The sequence below is a fragment of the Mustelus asterias genome, unplaced genomic scaffold, assembly GCF_964213995.1.
Source record: "Mustelus asterias unplaced genomic scaffold, sMusAst1.hap1.1 HAP1_SCAFFOLD_4127, whole genome shotgun sequence".
NCBI lineage: Eukaryota > Metazoa > Chordata > Chondrichthyes > Carcharhiniformes > Triakidae > Mustelus > Mustelus asterias.
Genome location: NW_027594072.1, coordinates 5,001 through 20,000, shown reverse-complemented (window position 1 = coordinate 20,000; position 15,000 = coordinate 5,001). Strand labels below are relative to the sequence as shown.

General features: G+C 57.7%; 1 protein-coding gene across 1 annotated transcript in view; it reads left to right on the top strand.

Annotated features, from left to right (window-relative positions):
* The window catches only part of LOC144490964 (suppressor of tumorigenicity 14 protein homolog), a gene marked incomplete at both ends in the record, with an annotated part of 21,653 nt that overhangs the window by 1,667 nt on the left and 4,986 nt on the right, over nt 1-15,000 (top strand). The window contains 3 exons of the mRNA XM_078208637.1: nt 6,030-6,169; nt 8,459-8,556; nt 12,073-12,182. Coding sequence (XP_078064763.1) covers nt 6,030-6,169; nt 8,459-8,556; nt 12,073-12,182 — 348 coding nt within the window. The remainder of the gene's footprint in view (nt 1-6,029; nt 6,170-8,458; nt 8,557-12,072; nt 12,183-15,000) is intronic.

The window sequence follows — 15,000 nt, the reverse complement described above, 5'->3', positions numbered from 1 at the left end:
GGGAGTGTTTGATGGGGACAGTGTAGAGGGAGCTTTACTCTGTATCTAACTCCGTGCTGTCCCTGTCCTGGGAGTGTTTGATGGGGACAGTGTAGAGGGAGCTTTACTCTGTATCTAACCCCGTGCTGTACCTGTCCTGGGAGTGTTTGATGGGGACAGTGTAGAGGGAGCTTTACTCTGTATCTAACCCCGTGCTGTACCTGTCCTGGGAGTGTTTGATGGGGACAGTGTAGAGGGAGCTTTACTCTGTATGTAACCCCGTGCTGTACCTGTCCTGGGAGTGTTTGATGGGGACAGTGTAGAGGGAGCTTTACTCTGTATCTAACCCCGTGCTGTACCTGTCCTGGGAGTGTTTGATGGGGACAGTGGAGAGGGAGCTTTACTCTGTATCTAACCCCGTGCTGTACCTGTCCTGGGAGTGTTTGATGGGGGACAGTGTAGAGGGAGCTTTACTCTGTATCTAACCCCGTGCTGTACCTGTCCTGGGAGTGTTTGATGGGGACAGTGTAGAGGGAGCTTTACTCTGTATCTAACCCCGTGCTGTACCTGTCCTGGGAGTGTTTGATGGGGACAGTGTAGAGGGAGCTTTACTCTGTATCTAACCCCGTGCTGTACCTGTCCTGGGAGTGTTTGATGGGGACAGTGTAGAGGGAGCTTTACTCTGTATCTAACCCCGTGCTGTACCTGTCCTGGGAGTGTTTGATGGGGACAGTGTAGAGGGAGCTTTACTCTGTATCTAACCCCGTGCTGTACCTGTCCTGGGAGTGTTTGATGGGGACAGTGTAGAGGGAGCTTTACTCTGTATCTAACCCCGTGCTGTACCTGTCCTGGGAGTGTTTGATGGGGACAGTGTAGAGGGAGCTTTACTCTGTATCTAACCCCTGTGCTGTACCTGTCCTGGGAGTGTTTGATGGGGGACAGTGTAGAGGGAGCTTTACTCTGTATCATCTAACCCCGTGCTGAACCTGTCCTGGGAGTGTTTGATGGGTGATGCGCGTCAATGAGCACATGGAATCAAGGCTTTAGTATTGAAGGCTTTAATACAGTAACAATGAAACTACTAACACGAATACACCAGTTCAGACTGAAGGGGTCCTGCCGGAGCAGAGGGTCTTATACCTCGCCACCGGAGGCGGGACCCCACTGGAATGTGCCATGGTAACACTTATAACAGGTAAACACCCTAACCCAACAACATTGTACAACCCCCACAGTAACAACACCCTAGCCCAACAGTAACATAATAACAACCCCCAGTGGTGAACCAACGATGGTTCACCACATTCACCCCTCCTTTAAGACAAAAGGTGGCGGGGTGGACCAAAACAGACAATAACAAAAAAAAATCACAGGATTCACAAGTCCAGACGGTCTGGAGGACCGCACCGACGCTGCGATCTCCTCAACACCGGTTGCGAAACCGGAGCAGGTGCTTGTAGTGGTTCTCTCCTAGTAACGTGTGGCTGTCCCTTCAAGGACTCCCGGGCCGGCCGGCCCTGGTGAGGCGATGGTGCAGGGGATCCTGGAACGTTTGGTGGTAGTGGTGGTGGTGATGATGATGGTGGCGCCGATCTCCGAGTCTCAGGCAAGCTGTACATGGGAGTAAAAGTGTTATGCACTGGTCCCGGTGCTGACCGCGCCACGTCTGGGGAAGCAATGAGGAGTAGTGGATTCGTGACAGGGGGTATGGGAGCGACAGGAGTTGCTACGTCCCCTGCGGGCGCCAGGTCTCTAATGGAGACAGTGTCCTCTCGCCCGTCAGGATATGCCACATAGGCATACTGAGGGTTGGCGTGGAGGAGTTGGACCGGTTCGACCAAGGGGTCGGACTTGCGAGCCCTCACATGGCGCCGCAGAAGGACGGGTCCTGGGTACGTCAACCAGGCTGGCAATGAGGTTCCCGAGGACGACTTCCGAGGGAATGAGAACATCCTCTCGTGGGGAGTAGCATTGGTTGCCGTACACAGGAGGGAGCGGATAGAATGGAGCGCATTTGGAAGGACCTCCTGCCAACGGGAGACTGGAAGGCCCCTGGATTTCAGTGCCAGTAGGACAGCCTTCCAGACTGTAGCATTCTCCCTTTCCACCTGTCCGTTACCCCTAGGGTTGTAGCTCGTGGTTCTACTAGAGGCAATCCCGAATGAGAGCAGGAATTGCCTCAAGTCGTTGCTCATGAACGACGAGCCCCTGTCGCTATGAATATAGCAGGGGTACCCGAACAGGGTAAAAAGTTCACTGAAAACCTTGATGACGGTGGCAGTTGACGTGTCCGCACAGGGGAAAACAAACGGAAACCGGGAATATTCGTCTATTATATTGAGAAAATAGACATTCCGGTCCGTTGAGGGAAGGGGGCCCTTAAAATCCACACTCAGCCTCTCAAAAGGGCGAGTGGCCTTGACCAAATGTGCCCGGTCTGGTCGATAAAAGTGTGGTTTGCATTCCGCGCAAATCCGACAGCTTCTAGTTACTGACCTGACCTCCTCCACCGAGTAGGGCAGGTTGCGGGCTTTGATGAAGTGGTAGAGTCTGGTGACTCCAGGATGACACAGATCATTGTGGAGAGCCTTCAAGCGGTCCTCCTGCATGATGGCGCATGTTCCGCGCGAGAGGGCATCCGAGGGCTCATTGAGCTTCCCTGGACGATACATAATATCGTAATTATAGGTGGAGAGCTCAATTCTCCACCGCAAGATCTTATCGTTCTTGATCTTGCCCCTCTGCGTGTTATTGAACATAAACGCCACGGATCGCTGATCCGTGATCAGGGTGAACCGCTTACCTGCCAGGTAATGGCGCCAGTGTCTGACTGCCTCCACAATGGCCTGAGCCTCCTTTTCCACCGCTGAGTGCCGAATCTCTGGGCCTTGAAGGGTGCGGGAAAAAAACGCGACGGGCCTGCCTGCCTGGTTTAGTGTGGCGGCTAGGGCGAAATCAGATGCATCACTTTCCACCTGAAAAGGGATGGATTCATCCACCGCGTGCATCGTGGCTTTCGAGATGTCGCTTTTCAAAACCTTGAAGGCCAATTGGGCCTCCGGCGTAAGTGGGAAGGTCGTGGACTTAATGAGCGGACGAGCTTTGTCCGCGTAGTTGGGGACCCACTGTGCATAATACGAAAAGAACCCGAGGCATCTCCTCAGTGCTTTCGTGCTAGCGGGCAAGGGAAGTTCAGTGAGTGGGCGCATACGGTCTGGATCAGGGCCAATGACCCCGTTTTCCACCACGTATCCGAGGATGGCTAACTTACGCGTACGGAATACGCACTTCTCCCTGTTATAGGTCAGATTCAGGCGAGATGCAGTGCGCAGAAAGTGTTGGAGATTCGTGTCGTGGTCCTGCTGGTCATGGCCGCAGATGGTGACGTTATCCAGGTACGGGAAGGTAGCCCGCAACCCATTCTGGTCCACCATTCGGTCCATAGCACGCTGGAAGACCGAGACCCCATTGGTGACACCAAATGGAACCCTGAGGAATTGGTATAGACGACCATCCGCCTCAAAGGCCGTATATTGTCGGTCCTCTGGGCGGATGGGGAGTTGATGGTAGGCGGACTTAAGGTCTATGGTAGAAAACACTCGGTACTGCGCAATCTGATTGACCATATCAGAAATGCGCGGGAGAGGATACGCATCCAGCTGCGTGTATCTATTAATGGTCTGACTATAGTCGATGACCATCCGAGGTTTGTTCCCGCTTTTGACTACCACGACCTGCGCTCTCCACGGACTAGCACTGGCCTGTATGATCCCTTCCTTGAGGAGCCGCTGAACCTCAGATCTAATAAAGATCCGGTCCTCAGCGCTGTAACGCCTACTTTTAGTAGCGATGGGCTTGCAGCCAGGTACCAGATTTTTAAAAAGGGATGGTGTCGTGATCTTCAGGGTGGATAGATTGCACGCGGGGCGCTTTGGGCAATTTGGAGGCTGCGGCTGGTTCCCTACTGCCAGTGAAGGGAGTGGCCCACCGTACTGTAGGATCACACTCTTCATGTGGACCATAAAGTTTAGTCCGAGGAGAATTGGCGCGCAAAGGTGAGGTAGCACAAGGAGCCTGAATTGCTCGTAAACTGTGCCCTGTACCTCAAGAGTTACCATACATCGTCCTTGGATCGGTACAGACCGGGACTGTGATGCCATGGAAATGGTCTGCTTGGCAGGGAGAACCCGGAGTCCACACCTTTTAGCAGTTTCAGGGTGTATGAAACTTTCGGTGCTCCCACTGTCAAACAGACAATTCACAGTTCTGCCACTAACCTTTACCTCCATCATGGAATGTTCCAGTCTGTAATGCCTGGTCTGATCCAGAGAGATCGACGCCACCGTTGGCCCCTGGGCGTCACTGCATGCTGCCGATGTGGATGCTGAGGACCCCTGCTGGTCGCTGCTGCATGCTGCCGATGTGGATGCTGAGGACCCCTGCTGGTCGCTCCTAGTCGTCGTGGACCATGATGGCCGCCCCCATGAATCGCACGTGGGTGAGGGCTCCAAGCGCAGCGACTCCTGGTGGTCTTCCTCCTCCTCTGTCTGCCACGATGGCGCCGTCCTGAGGTCGCACGTGGTCGGACCTCGTGGGTACTGCAGCGCCGAAGGAGATGGTCTCCGTTCTGGAGGGTTACAAGCTGCACTGCCGTTTTTAGGTTTGGACCTGCAGACTTTGCCGTAGTGGCCTTTTTTACCGCACTGGCTGCAGATTGCCGTTCTTGCCGGACACTGTTGCCGTGGATGCTTAGCCCCACCGCAAAAATAGCATCGCTGGCCCCCTGGAGCTGCCGCCGTCGTCGGATCGATCTGGGAGCGCGGGTTCGCGGGGCGAGGAGGGAGCAGAGCTTGCTCCAACCACGTTGACTGCACGTGGTCCTCGGGGTACAGCGCCAAGCTCTTCGACGCCGCCTCCAACCTCGCGGCCATCCCCATTGCCTGGGTCAAGTTGAGTTTCCCCTTTTCTAGTAATTTAAGCCTGATGTACGAGGACCCTACCCCTGCTACGAACGCGTCTCGGGCGAGGTCTTGCATGTACTGCTCGGCGGAGACATCCTTACAGTCACAACCCCTGGCAAGCTGCAGGAGCTCATTGGCGTAGTCTTCTATGGTCTCGCCCGACTGCCGACGTCGTGTAGCGAGGAGGTAACGAGCATGTATCTCGTTGGGTGGCGTAATGTACCTATTCTTTAGGAGCTCGACGGCACCCTGGTAAGTGGAAGCTGCACGAATGGCTAGGTAAATCGTGTCACTTACCCTTGCGTGGAGGACCTGGAGTCTATCACTGTCCGTAGTGATAGCTACCGAGGCTGCCAGGTAGTCCTCAAAGCACTTCCACCAATGGTCGAATGTGTTAGCTGCACCGACCGCACGTGGGTCCAGTGTCAGACGATCCGGTTTTAGAATCTGTTCCATACTCTCTGTTTACTGTATTAAATTGATGCGCGTCAATGAGCACCTGGAATCAAGGCTTTAGTATTGAAGGCTTTAATACAGTAACAATGAAACTACTAACACGAATACACCAGTTCAGACTGAAGGGGTCCTGCCGGAGCAGGGGGTCTTATACCTCGCCACCGGAGGCGGGACCCCACTGGAGTGTGCCATGATAACACTTATAACAGGTAAACACCCTAACCCAACAACATAGTACAACCCCCACAGTAACAACACCCTAGCCCAACAGTAACATGGTAACAAACCCCAGTGGTGAACCAACGATGGTTCACCACAATGGGGACAGTGTAGAGGGAGCTTTACTCTGTATCTAACCCCGTGCTGTACCTGTCCTGGGAGTGTTTGATGGGGACAGTGTAGAGGGAGCTTTACTCTGTATCTAACCCCGTGCTGTCCCTGTCCTGGGAGTGTTTGATGGGGACAGTGTAGAGGGAGCTTTACTCTGTATCTAACCCCGTGCTGTACCTGTCCTGGGAGTGTTTGATGGGGACAGTGTAGAGGGAGCTTTACTCTGTATCTAACCCCGTGCTGTACCTGTCCTGGGAGTGTTTGATGGGGACAGTCTCACTCTCTCTCTCTCTGTCTCTGCAGGAAGTGTGGGAAGCGACCCTCCAGTAAGCATCTCTCTGTGATCTCCTCGGGCAGTGTGATGCTGGTTACGTTGTTAAGTGATGAGAACAATCGGTTTAAGGGTTTCTCTGCGAACTTCAGCCAGCGACCGAAACTGCAGGGTAGGTACAATCTGGAACCCCTGGCACGAATGCCCTGTCCCACCCCACCCACCCCCACCCTCTGTAGCCCCAACCGACCCACACCCTGTCGACATCGCGCACAGAGCAGCACCCCGGGGTGGGTTCCCCACAAGGAGCAGCACCCCGGGGTGAGTTCCCACACGGAGCAGCACCCCAGGGTGGGTTCCCCACAAGGAGCAGCACCTTGGGGTGGGTTCCCCACACAGAGCCGCACCCTGGGGTGGGTCCCCCACACAGAGCAGCACCCTGGGGTGGGTTCCCACACAGAGCTGCACCCCGGGGTGGGTTCCCACACGGAGCAGCACCCCGGGGTGGGTTCCCCACACAGAGCAGCACCCTGGGGTTGGTTCCCACACAGAGCAGCACCCCGGGGTGGGTTCCCCACACGGAGGAGCACCCCGGGGTGGGTTCCCCACACGGAGCAGCACCCCGGGGTGGGTTCCCCACACGGAGCAGCACCCCGGGGTGGGTTCCCCACACAGAGCAGCACCCCATGGTGGGTTCCCCACACAGAGCAGCACCCCGGGGTGGGTTCCCCACACGGAGCAGCATCCCGGGGTGGGTTCCCCACACAGAGCAGCACCCCATGGTGGGTTCCCCACACAGAGCAGCACCCCGGGGTGGGTTCCCCACACGGAGGAGCACCCCGGAGTGGATTCCCACACCGAGCAGCACCCCGGGGTGGGTCCCCCACACAGAGCAGCACCCTGTGATGGGTTCCCCACACGGAGGAGCACCCCGGGGTGGGTTCCCCACACCGAGCAGCACCCCGGGGTGGGTCCCCCACACAGAGTAGCACCCCGGGGTGGGTTCCCCACACGGAGCAGCACCCCGGGGTGGCTTTTGAGACTTGCGCACACTCGGGGGCCGGAGAAAGATGGGAGGCAGCCCTTTTGGGAATGAAATTCGGAAACACTCCCACACACACAGGGAGGGAGAAGCTTGGAATTCCCGCCCACAAGCCACGTCTAATCAATCGTTCGAATCAGAGATTGGCTTCTCATTGAATGGCGAACAGGCTCGAGGGGCAGAATGGCCTCCTCCTGTTCCTGTGTAACGGGCTGGAGGGGCTGAATGGCCTCCTCCTGTTCCTGTGTAACAGGCTCGAGGGGCTGAATGCTCTCCTCCTGTTCCTGTGTAACAGGCTCGAGGGGCTGAATGGTCTCCTCCTGTTCCTGTGTAACAGGCTCGAGGGGCTGAATGGTCTCCTCCTGTTCCTGTGTAACGGGCTGGAGGGGCTGAATGGCCTCCTCCTGTTCCTGTGTAACGAGCTGGAGGGGCTGAATGGCCTCCTCCTGTTCCTGTGTAACAGGTTGGAGGGGCTGAATGGTCTCCTCCTGTTCCTGTGTAACGAGCTGGAGGGGCTGAATGGCCTCCTCCTGTTCCTGTGTAACAGGCTGGAGGGGCTGAATGGCCTCCTCCTGTTCCTGTGTAACAGGCTGGAGGGGCTGAATGGCCTCCTCCTGTTCCTGTGTAACAGGCTGGATGGGCTGAATGGCCTCCTCCTGTTCCTGTGTAACAGGCTGGAGGGGCTGAATGGTCTCCTCCTGTTCCTGTGTAACAGGCTGGAGGGGCTGAATGGCCTCCTCCTGTTCCTGTGTAACAGGCTGGATGGGCTGAATGGCCTCCTCCTGTTCCTGTGTAACAGGCTGGAGGGGCTGAATGGTCTCCTCCTGTTCCTGTGTAACAGGCTGGAGGGGCTGAATGGCCTCCTCCTGTTCCTGTGTAACAGGCTGGATGGGCTGAATGGCCTCCTCCTGTTCCTGTGTAACAGGCTGGAGGGGCTGAATGGCCTCCTCCTGTTCCTGTGTAACAGGCTCGAGGGGCTGAATGGGGTCTCCTCCTGTTCCTGTGTAACAGGCTCGAGGGGCTGAATGGGGCCTCCTCCTGTTCCTGTGTAACAGGCTGGAGGGGCTGAATGGCCTCCTCCTGTTCCTGTGTAACGGGCTGGAGGGGCTGAATGGTCTCCTCCTGTTCCTGAGTAACAGGCTCGAGGGGCTGAATGGCCTCCTCCTGTTCCTGTGTAACAGGCTGGAGGGGCTGAATGGGGCCTCCTCCTGTTCCTGTGTAACAGGCTGGAGGGGCTGAATGGTCTCCTCCTGTTCCTGTGTAACAGGCTGGAGGGGCTGAATGGTCTCCTCCTGTTCCTGTGTAACAGGCTGGAGGGGCTGAATGGTCTCCTCCTGTTCCTGTGTAACAGGCTGGAGGGGCTGAATGGTGTGCTGTATTCCAGCCGCAGTATGAAAGATCTCTCTCTCTCTGTTTCAGAGTGTAAGGGAACCCTGACGCAGTTATCCGGGAACTTCAGCAGCCCATACTATCCAACCTTTTACCCTCCGAACATTGACTGCACCTGGACAATTCAGGTAAGATTCCAGGCTGCCCTCCGCCATTCCTGCTCGCGACGAGAGTGACCGACGGTGGGAAGTCACTTGTGGGACGGGTGTGCGGGGTCCCCCACCAATTTGTGCGATATAGGATGGGGTGTCCAGGACGAGAGAGTCGGGACTTTGTTACTGTGACAACCCCGGGTAATTTTAATCTCCCCAGTGAAACTGATAGCTTCTGTCACTCAAAGCACTTCAAGGAGGTCTGATAACACCTGGGGTTTCTGAAATCACACAAGACCATAAGACATAGGAGCAGAATTAGGCCACTCGGCCCATCGAGTCTGCTCCGCCATTCATTCATGGCTGATATTTTTCTCATCTCCATTCTCCTGCCTTTTCCCCATAACCCCTGATCCCCTTATTAATCAAGAACCTATCTATCTCTGTCTTAAAGACACTCAATGACCCGGCCTCCACAGCTTTCTGCGGCAAAGAGTTCCACAGATTCACCACTCTCTGGCTGAAGAAATTCCTCCTCATCTCTGTTTTAAAGGATCGTCCCTTTAGCCCGAGGTTGTGCCCTCTGGTTCTAGCTTTTCCTAATAGTGGAAACATCCTCTCCACGTCCACTCTTTCTTTTGGGCCCCGTATCTGAGGAAGGATGTGCCGGCCTTGGAAAGGGTCCAGAGGAGGTTCACAAGAATGATCCCTGGAATGAAGAGCTTGTCGTATGAGGAACGGTTGAGGACTCTGGGTCTGTACTCGTTGGAGTTTAGAAGGATGAAGGGGGGGATCTTATTGAAACTTACAGGATACTGCGAGGCCTGGATAGAGTGGACGTGGAGAGGATGTTTCCACTAGTAGGAAAAACTAGAACCAGAGGGCACAACCTCAGGCTAAAGGGACGATCCGTTAAAACAGAGATGAGGAGGAATTTCTTCAGCCAGAGAGTGGTGAATCTGTGGAACTCTTTGCCGCAGAGGAGGCCGGGTCATTGAGTGTCTTTAAGACAGAGATAGATAGGTTCTTGATTAATAAGGGGATCAGGGTTATGGGGAAAAGGCAGGAGAATGGGGATGAGAAAAATATCAGCCATGAATGAATGGCGGAGCAGACTCGATGGGCCGAGTGGCCTCATTCTGCTCCTATGTCTTATGGTCGATTCTACCCAGGTCGCTCAGTATTCTGTAAGTATTCCCACTGTTGAACACAGTGCTGCTGTGGTTTGGGGTCTTCCAGCTGTTCGAGGGGTATGGAGTGACCAGGGCACTCCAAAGGTTCTACAAAACACAGATTGTTACCGGAGCGGTGCCGTAAATCCCCATCCTGAGAGTGATCTCCGTGTTTTCCAAGGCATCAGACCTCCACCCATGAGACCCCCATCCCTGGAGAGAGCCCCAAGACTAACCCCACCCCTGCAGCCCGCAGCTCCCGTAATCCTCACGTCCATTGATGGACCCACGCCTGCAGCCTGGCAGGTGGCAGAGGGGCCAATGGACATAGTTACCTCCCAGCTCTCCCTGGAGACGATGGCGCCTGGTCCCCATTGGACCAGAGAGACTGATGCCCGTGGAAATAAGGCAGTTGGGGTGGGTTGGGGGGGTGGGGGTGGGGGAGGTGTTGGGGTGGGGAGGGAGGAGGGGGGGGTGGGGGGGGAGGTGGGGGGGTGGGGAGGGGAGGTGGGGGGGGGGGGTGGGGGGGGGGTGGGGTTGCTGGTCTGAGTGACCCTGGAAAATCGACCCCCAGGCTAAGGGATAGGTCGGTAGAGATGCAGTGGCTGGCGTTTCGGGAAATAATTCTGGATCGTCAGAATTGCTCCTGGTTTGAAACAGCGACTCCCGGGAAAGGACTCATCGTCCGGGGCTAAGATCGGATCAGAAAATCGGATACTATAGCAAATATACCCAATGGGGAGAATGTGGGGCTTGTTCCTACAGGGAGTGGGGAGAATGTGGGACTCGCTCCCACGGGGAGTGGGGGAGAATGTGGGACTCGCTCCCACAGGGAGTGGGGAGAATGTGGGACTCGCTCCCATGGGGAGTGGGGGAGAATGTGGGACTCGCTCCCACAGGGAGTGGGGGAGAATGTGGGACTCGCTCCCACGGGGAGTGGGGAGAATGTGGGACTCGCTCCCATGGGGAGTGGGGAGAATGTGGGACTCGCTCCCACGGGGAGTGGGGGAGAATGTGGGACTCGCTCCCACGGGGAGTGGGGGAGAATGTGGGACTCGCTCCCACAGGGAGTGGGGAGAATGTGGGACTCGCTCCCATGGGGAGTGGGGAGAATGTGGGACTCGCTCCCACAGAGAGTGGGGAGAATGTGGGACTCGCTCCCACAGGGAGTGGGGAGAATGTGGGACTCGCTCCCATGGGGAGTGGGGAGAATGTGGGACTCGCTCCCACGGGGAGTGGGGGAGAATGTGGGACTCGCTCCCACAGGGAGTGGGGAGAATATGGGACTCGCTCCCATGGGGAGTGGGGGAGAATGTGGGACTCGCTCCCACGGGGAGTGGGGGAGAATGTGGGACTCGCTCCCACGGGGAGTGGGGAGAATGTGGGACTCGCTCCCACGGGGAGTGGGGGAGAATGTGGGACTCGCTCCCATGGGGAGTGGGGGAGAATGTGGGACTCGCTCCCACGGGGAGTGGGGGAGAATGTGGGACTCGCTCCCACAGGGAGTGGGGAGAATATGGGACTCGCTCCCACGGGGAGTGGGGGAGAATGTGGGACTCGCTCCCACGGGGAGTGGGGGAGAATGTGGGACTCGCTCCCACGGGGAGTGGGGAGAATGTGGGACTCGCTCCCACGGGGAGTGGGGGAGAATGTGGGACTCGCTCCCATGGGGAGTGGGGGAGAATGTGGGACTCGCTCCCACGGGGAGTGGGGGAGAATGTGGGACTCGCTCCCACAGGGAGTGGGGGAGAATGTGGGACTCGCTCCCTCGGAGACTGGGGGCGAATGTGGGGCTCACTGCCACAGGGAGTGGGGGAGAATGTGGGGCTCGCTCCCACGGGGAGTGGGGGAGAATGTGGGACTCGCTCCCACGGGGAGTGGGGGAGAATGTGGGACTCACTCCCACGGGGAGTGGGGGAGAATGTGGGGCTCGCTCCCACGGGGAGTGGGGGAGAATGTGGGACTCGCTCCCATGGGGAGTGGGGGAGAATGTGGGACTCGCTCCCACAGGGAGTGGGGGAGAATGTGGGACTCACTCCCACGGGGAGTGGGGGAGAATGTGGGGCTCGCTCCCACGGGGAGTGGGGAGAATGTGGGACTCACTCCCGTGGGGAGTGGGGGGAGAATGTGGGATTCGTTCCCACGGTGAGTGGAGGAGAATGTGGGAGTGGTTGGGGTGAATAGTATCGATGTATTTCAGGGGAAGCTGGATAAACAGATGAGGGAGAAAGGAATAGAAGGAGATGGAGTTGGGGTGAGATGGAGGGAGGGTGGGAGGAGGCTGGTGTGGGACAGGAACACTAGCCTGGAGGCGATGGGCTGAATGGCCTGTCGCTGTGTTGGATAATCTCCCTGTCTCTCTCTCTCCCTCTCTCCCGAGGTGCCATCACATTTAAAAATCCGCATTCGGTTTGAGATGATTCGCATGGAGGAGCCTGGTGTTCGGAGTGGTGAATGTATCAAAGATTATCTGGACATCGATGGGAGAAGGTAGCCTTTCACCCCTGACCTCTGACCCCACTCACTGACCCATGAGGCCACGCTCTCATTCTACCTGACAATGGGGTGTTGGTGAGACCACATCTGGAGTATTGAGTCCAGTTTGGGTCTCCTTATTTGAGGAAGGATGTTGCAGTATTGGAGGCGGTTCAGAGGAGGTTCCCCAGATTGATTCCGGGGATGAAGGGGTTGACGTTCGAGGAGAGATTGGACAGTTTGGGCTTGTACTCGCTGGAGTTTGGAAGGATGAGAGGGGATCTGATCGAGGGATATAAAAGGGATTGAGAAAGTAAATGGAGACCAATTGTTTCCCCCTGTGGGGCAATCTGGAACAAGAGGTGACAGGGATAGGCTGGGAGGCGGTAGATTTAAAACTGAGATGAGGAGGAACTACTCGCAGAGGGTGGTGGGTTTGTGGAGCTCACTGTCCCACAGCGCGGTGGGGAACTCGCTGTCCCACAGCGCGGTGGGGAACTCACTGTCCCACAGCGCGGTGGGGAACTCGCTGTCCCACAGCGCGGTGGGTTTGTGGAACTCACTGTCCCACAGCGCGGTGGGGGAACTCACTGTCCCACAGCGCGGTGTGGAACTCACTGTCCCACAGCGCGGTGGGTTTGTGGAACTCACTGTCCCACAGCGCGGTGGGGGAACTCACTGTCCCACAGCGCGGTGGGGAACTCACTGTCCCACAGCGCGGTGTGGAACTCACTGTCCCACAGCGCGGTGGGTTTGTGGAACTCACTGTCCCACAGCGCGGTGGGGGAACTCGCTGTCCCACAGCGCGGTGGGGAACTCACTGTCCCACAGCGCGGTGGGGGAACTCACTGTCCCACAGCGCGGTGGGGAACTCACTGTCCCACAGCGCGGTGGGGAACTCACTGTCCCACAGCGCGGTGGGGAACTCACTGTCCCACAGCGCGGTGGGGAACTCACTGTCCCACAGCGCGGTGGGGAACTCACTGTCCCACAGCGCGGTGGGGAACTCACTGTCCCACAGCGCGGTGGGGAACTCACTGTCCCACAGCGCGGTGGGGAACTCGCTGTCCCACAGCGCGGTGGGTTTGTGGAACTCACTGTCCCACAGCGCGGTGGGGAACTCACTGTCCCACAGCGCGGTGGGTTTGTGGAACTCACTGTCCCACAGCGCGGTGGGAACTCACTGTCCCACAGCGCGGTGGGTTTGTGGAACTCACTGTCCCACAGCGCGGTGGGGAACTCGCTGTCCCACAGCGCGGTGGGGAACTCACTGTCCCACAGCGCGGTGGGAACTCACTGTCCCACAGCGCGGTGGGGAACTCGCTGTCCAACAGTGCAGTGGGGAACTCACTGTCCCACAGTGCGGTGGGGGAACTCACTGTCCCACAGCGCGGTGGGTTTGTGGAACTCACTGTCCCACAGCGCGGTGGGGAACTCACTGTCCCACAGCGCGGTGGGGAACTCACTGTCCCACAGCGCGGTGGGGAACTCACTGTCCCACAGCGCGGTGGGTTTGTGGAACTCACTGTCCCACAGCGCGGTGGGGAACTCACTGTCCCACAGCGCGGTGGGGAACTCACTGTCCCACAGCGCGGTGGGGAACTCACTGTCCCACAGCGCGGTGGGGAACTCGCTGTCGCACAGCGCGGTGGGGAACTCACTGTCCCACAGCGCGGTGGGGAACTCACTGTCCCACAGCGCGGTGGGGAACTCACTGTCCCACAGCGCGGTGGGGAACTCACTGTCCCACAGCGCGGTGGGGAACTCACTGTCCCACAGCGCGGTGGGGAACTCACTGTCCCACAGCGCGGTGGGGAACTCACTGTCCCACAGCGCGGTGGGGAACTCACTGTCCCACAGCGCGGTGGGGAACTCGCTGTCGCACAGCGCGGTGGGGAACTCACTGTCCCACAGCGCGGTGGGGAACTCACTGTCCCACAGCGCGGTGGGGAACTCACTGTCCCACAGCGCGGTGGGGAACTCACTGTCCCACAGCGCGGTGGGGAACTCACTGTCCCACAGCGCGGTGTGGAACTCGCTGTCCCACAGCGCGGTGGGGAACTCACTGTCCCACAGCGCGGTGGGGAACTCACTGTCCCACAGCGCGGTGGGGAACTCACTGTCCCACAGCGCGGTGGGGAACTCACTGTCCCACAGCGCGGTGGGGGAACTCACTGTCCCACAGCGCGGTGGGGAACTCACTGTCCCACAGCGCGGTGGGTTTGTGGAACTCACTGTCCCACAGCGCGGTGGGGAACTCACTGTCCCACAGCGCGGTGGGGAACTCACTGTCCCACAGCGCGGTGGGGGAACTCACTGTCCCACAGCGCGGTGGGGAACTCACTGTCCCACAGCGCGGTGGGTTTGTGGAACTCACTGTCCCACAGCGCGGTGGGGAACTCACTGTCCCACAGCGCGGTGGGGAACTCACTGTCCCACAGCGCGGTGGGGAACTCACTGTCCCACAGCACGGTGGGGAACTCACTGTCCCACAGCGCGGTGGAGTCTGAATCATTGAATGGTTTCAAGAGGGAGACGGATATATTTCTAATAGAAAAGGGGACATGGGGAACAGGTGGGGAGGTGGATTGGAGACCACGGAGAGATCAGCCATGAACTGATTGAATGGCGGAGCAGGCTCGAGGGGCTGAATGGCCTCCTTCTCCTAACTCCTGTTTGGCTCTGACCCCTGACCCTCTGGTTGACACTGTGACCCCAGACCCTCTGGTTGACGCTGTGACCCCTGACCCTCTGGTTGATGCTGTGACCCCTGACCCTCTGGTTGACGCTCTGACCCCTGACCCTCTGGTTGACGCTGTGACCCCTGACCCTC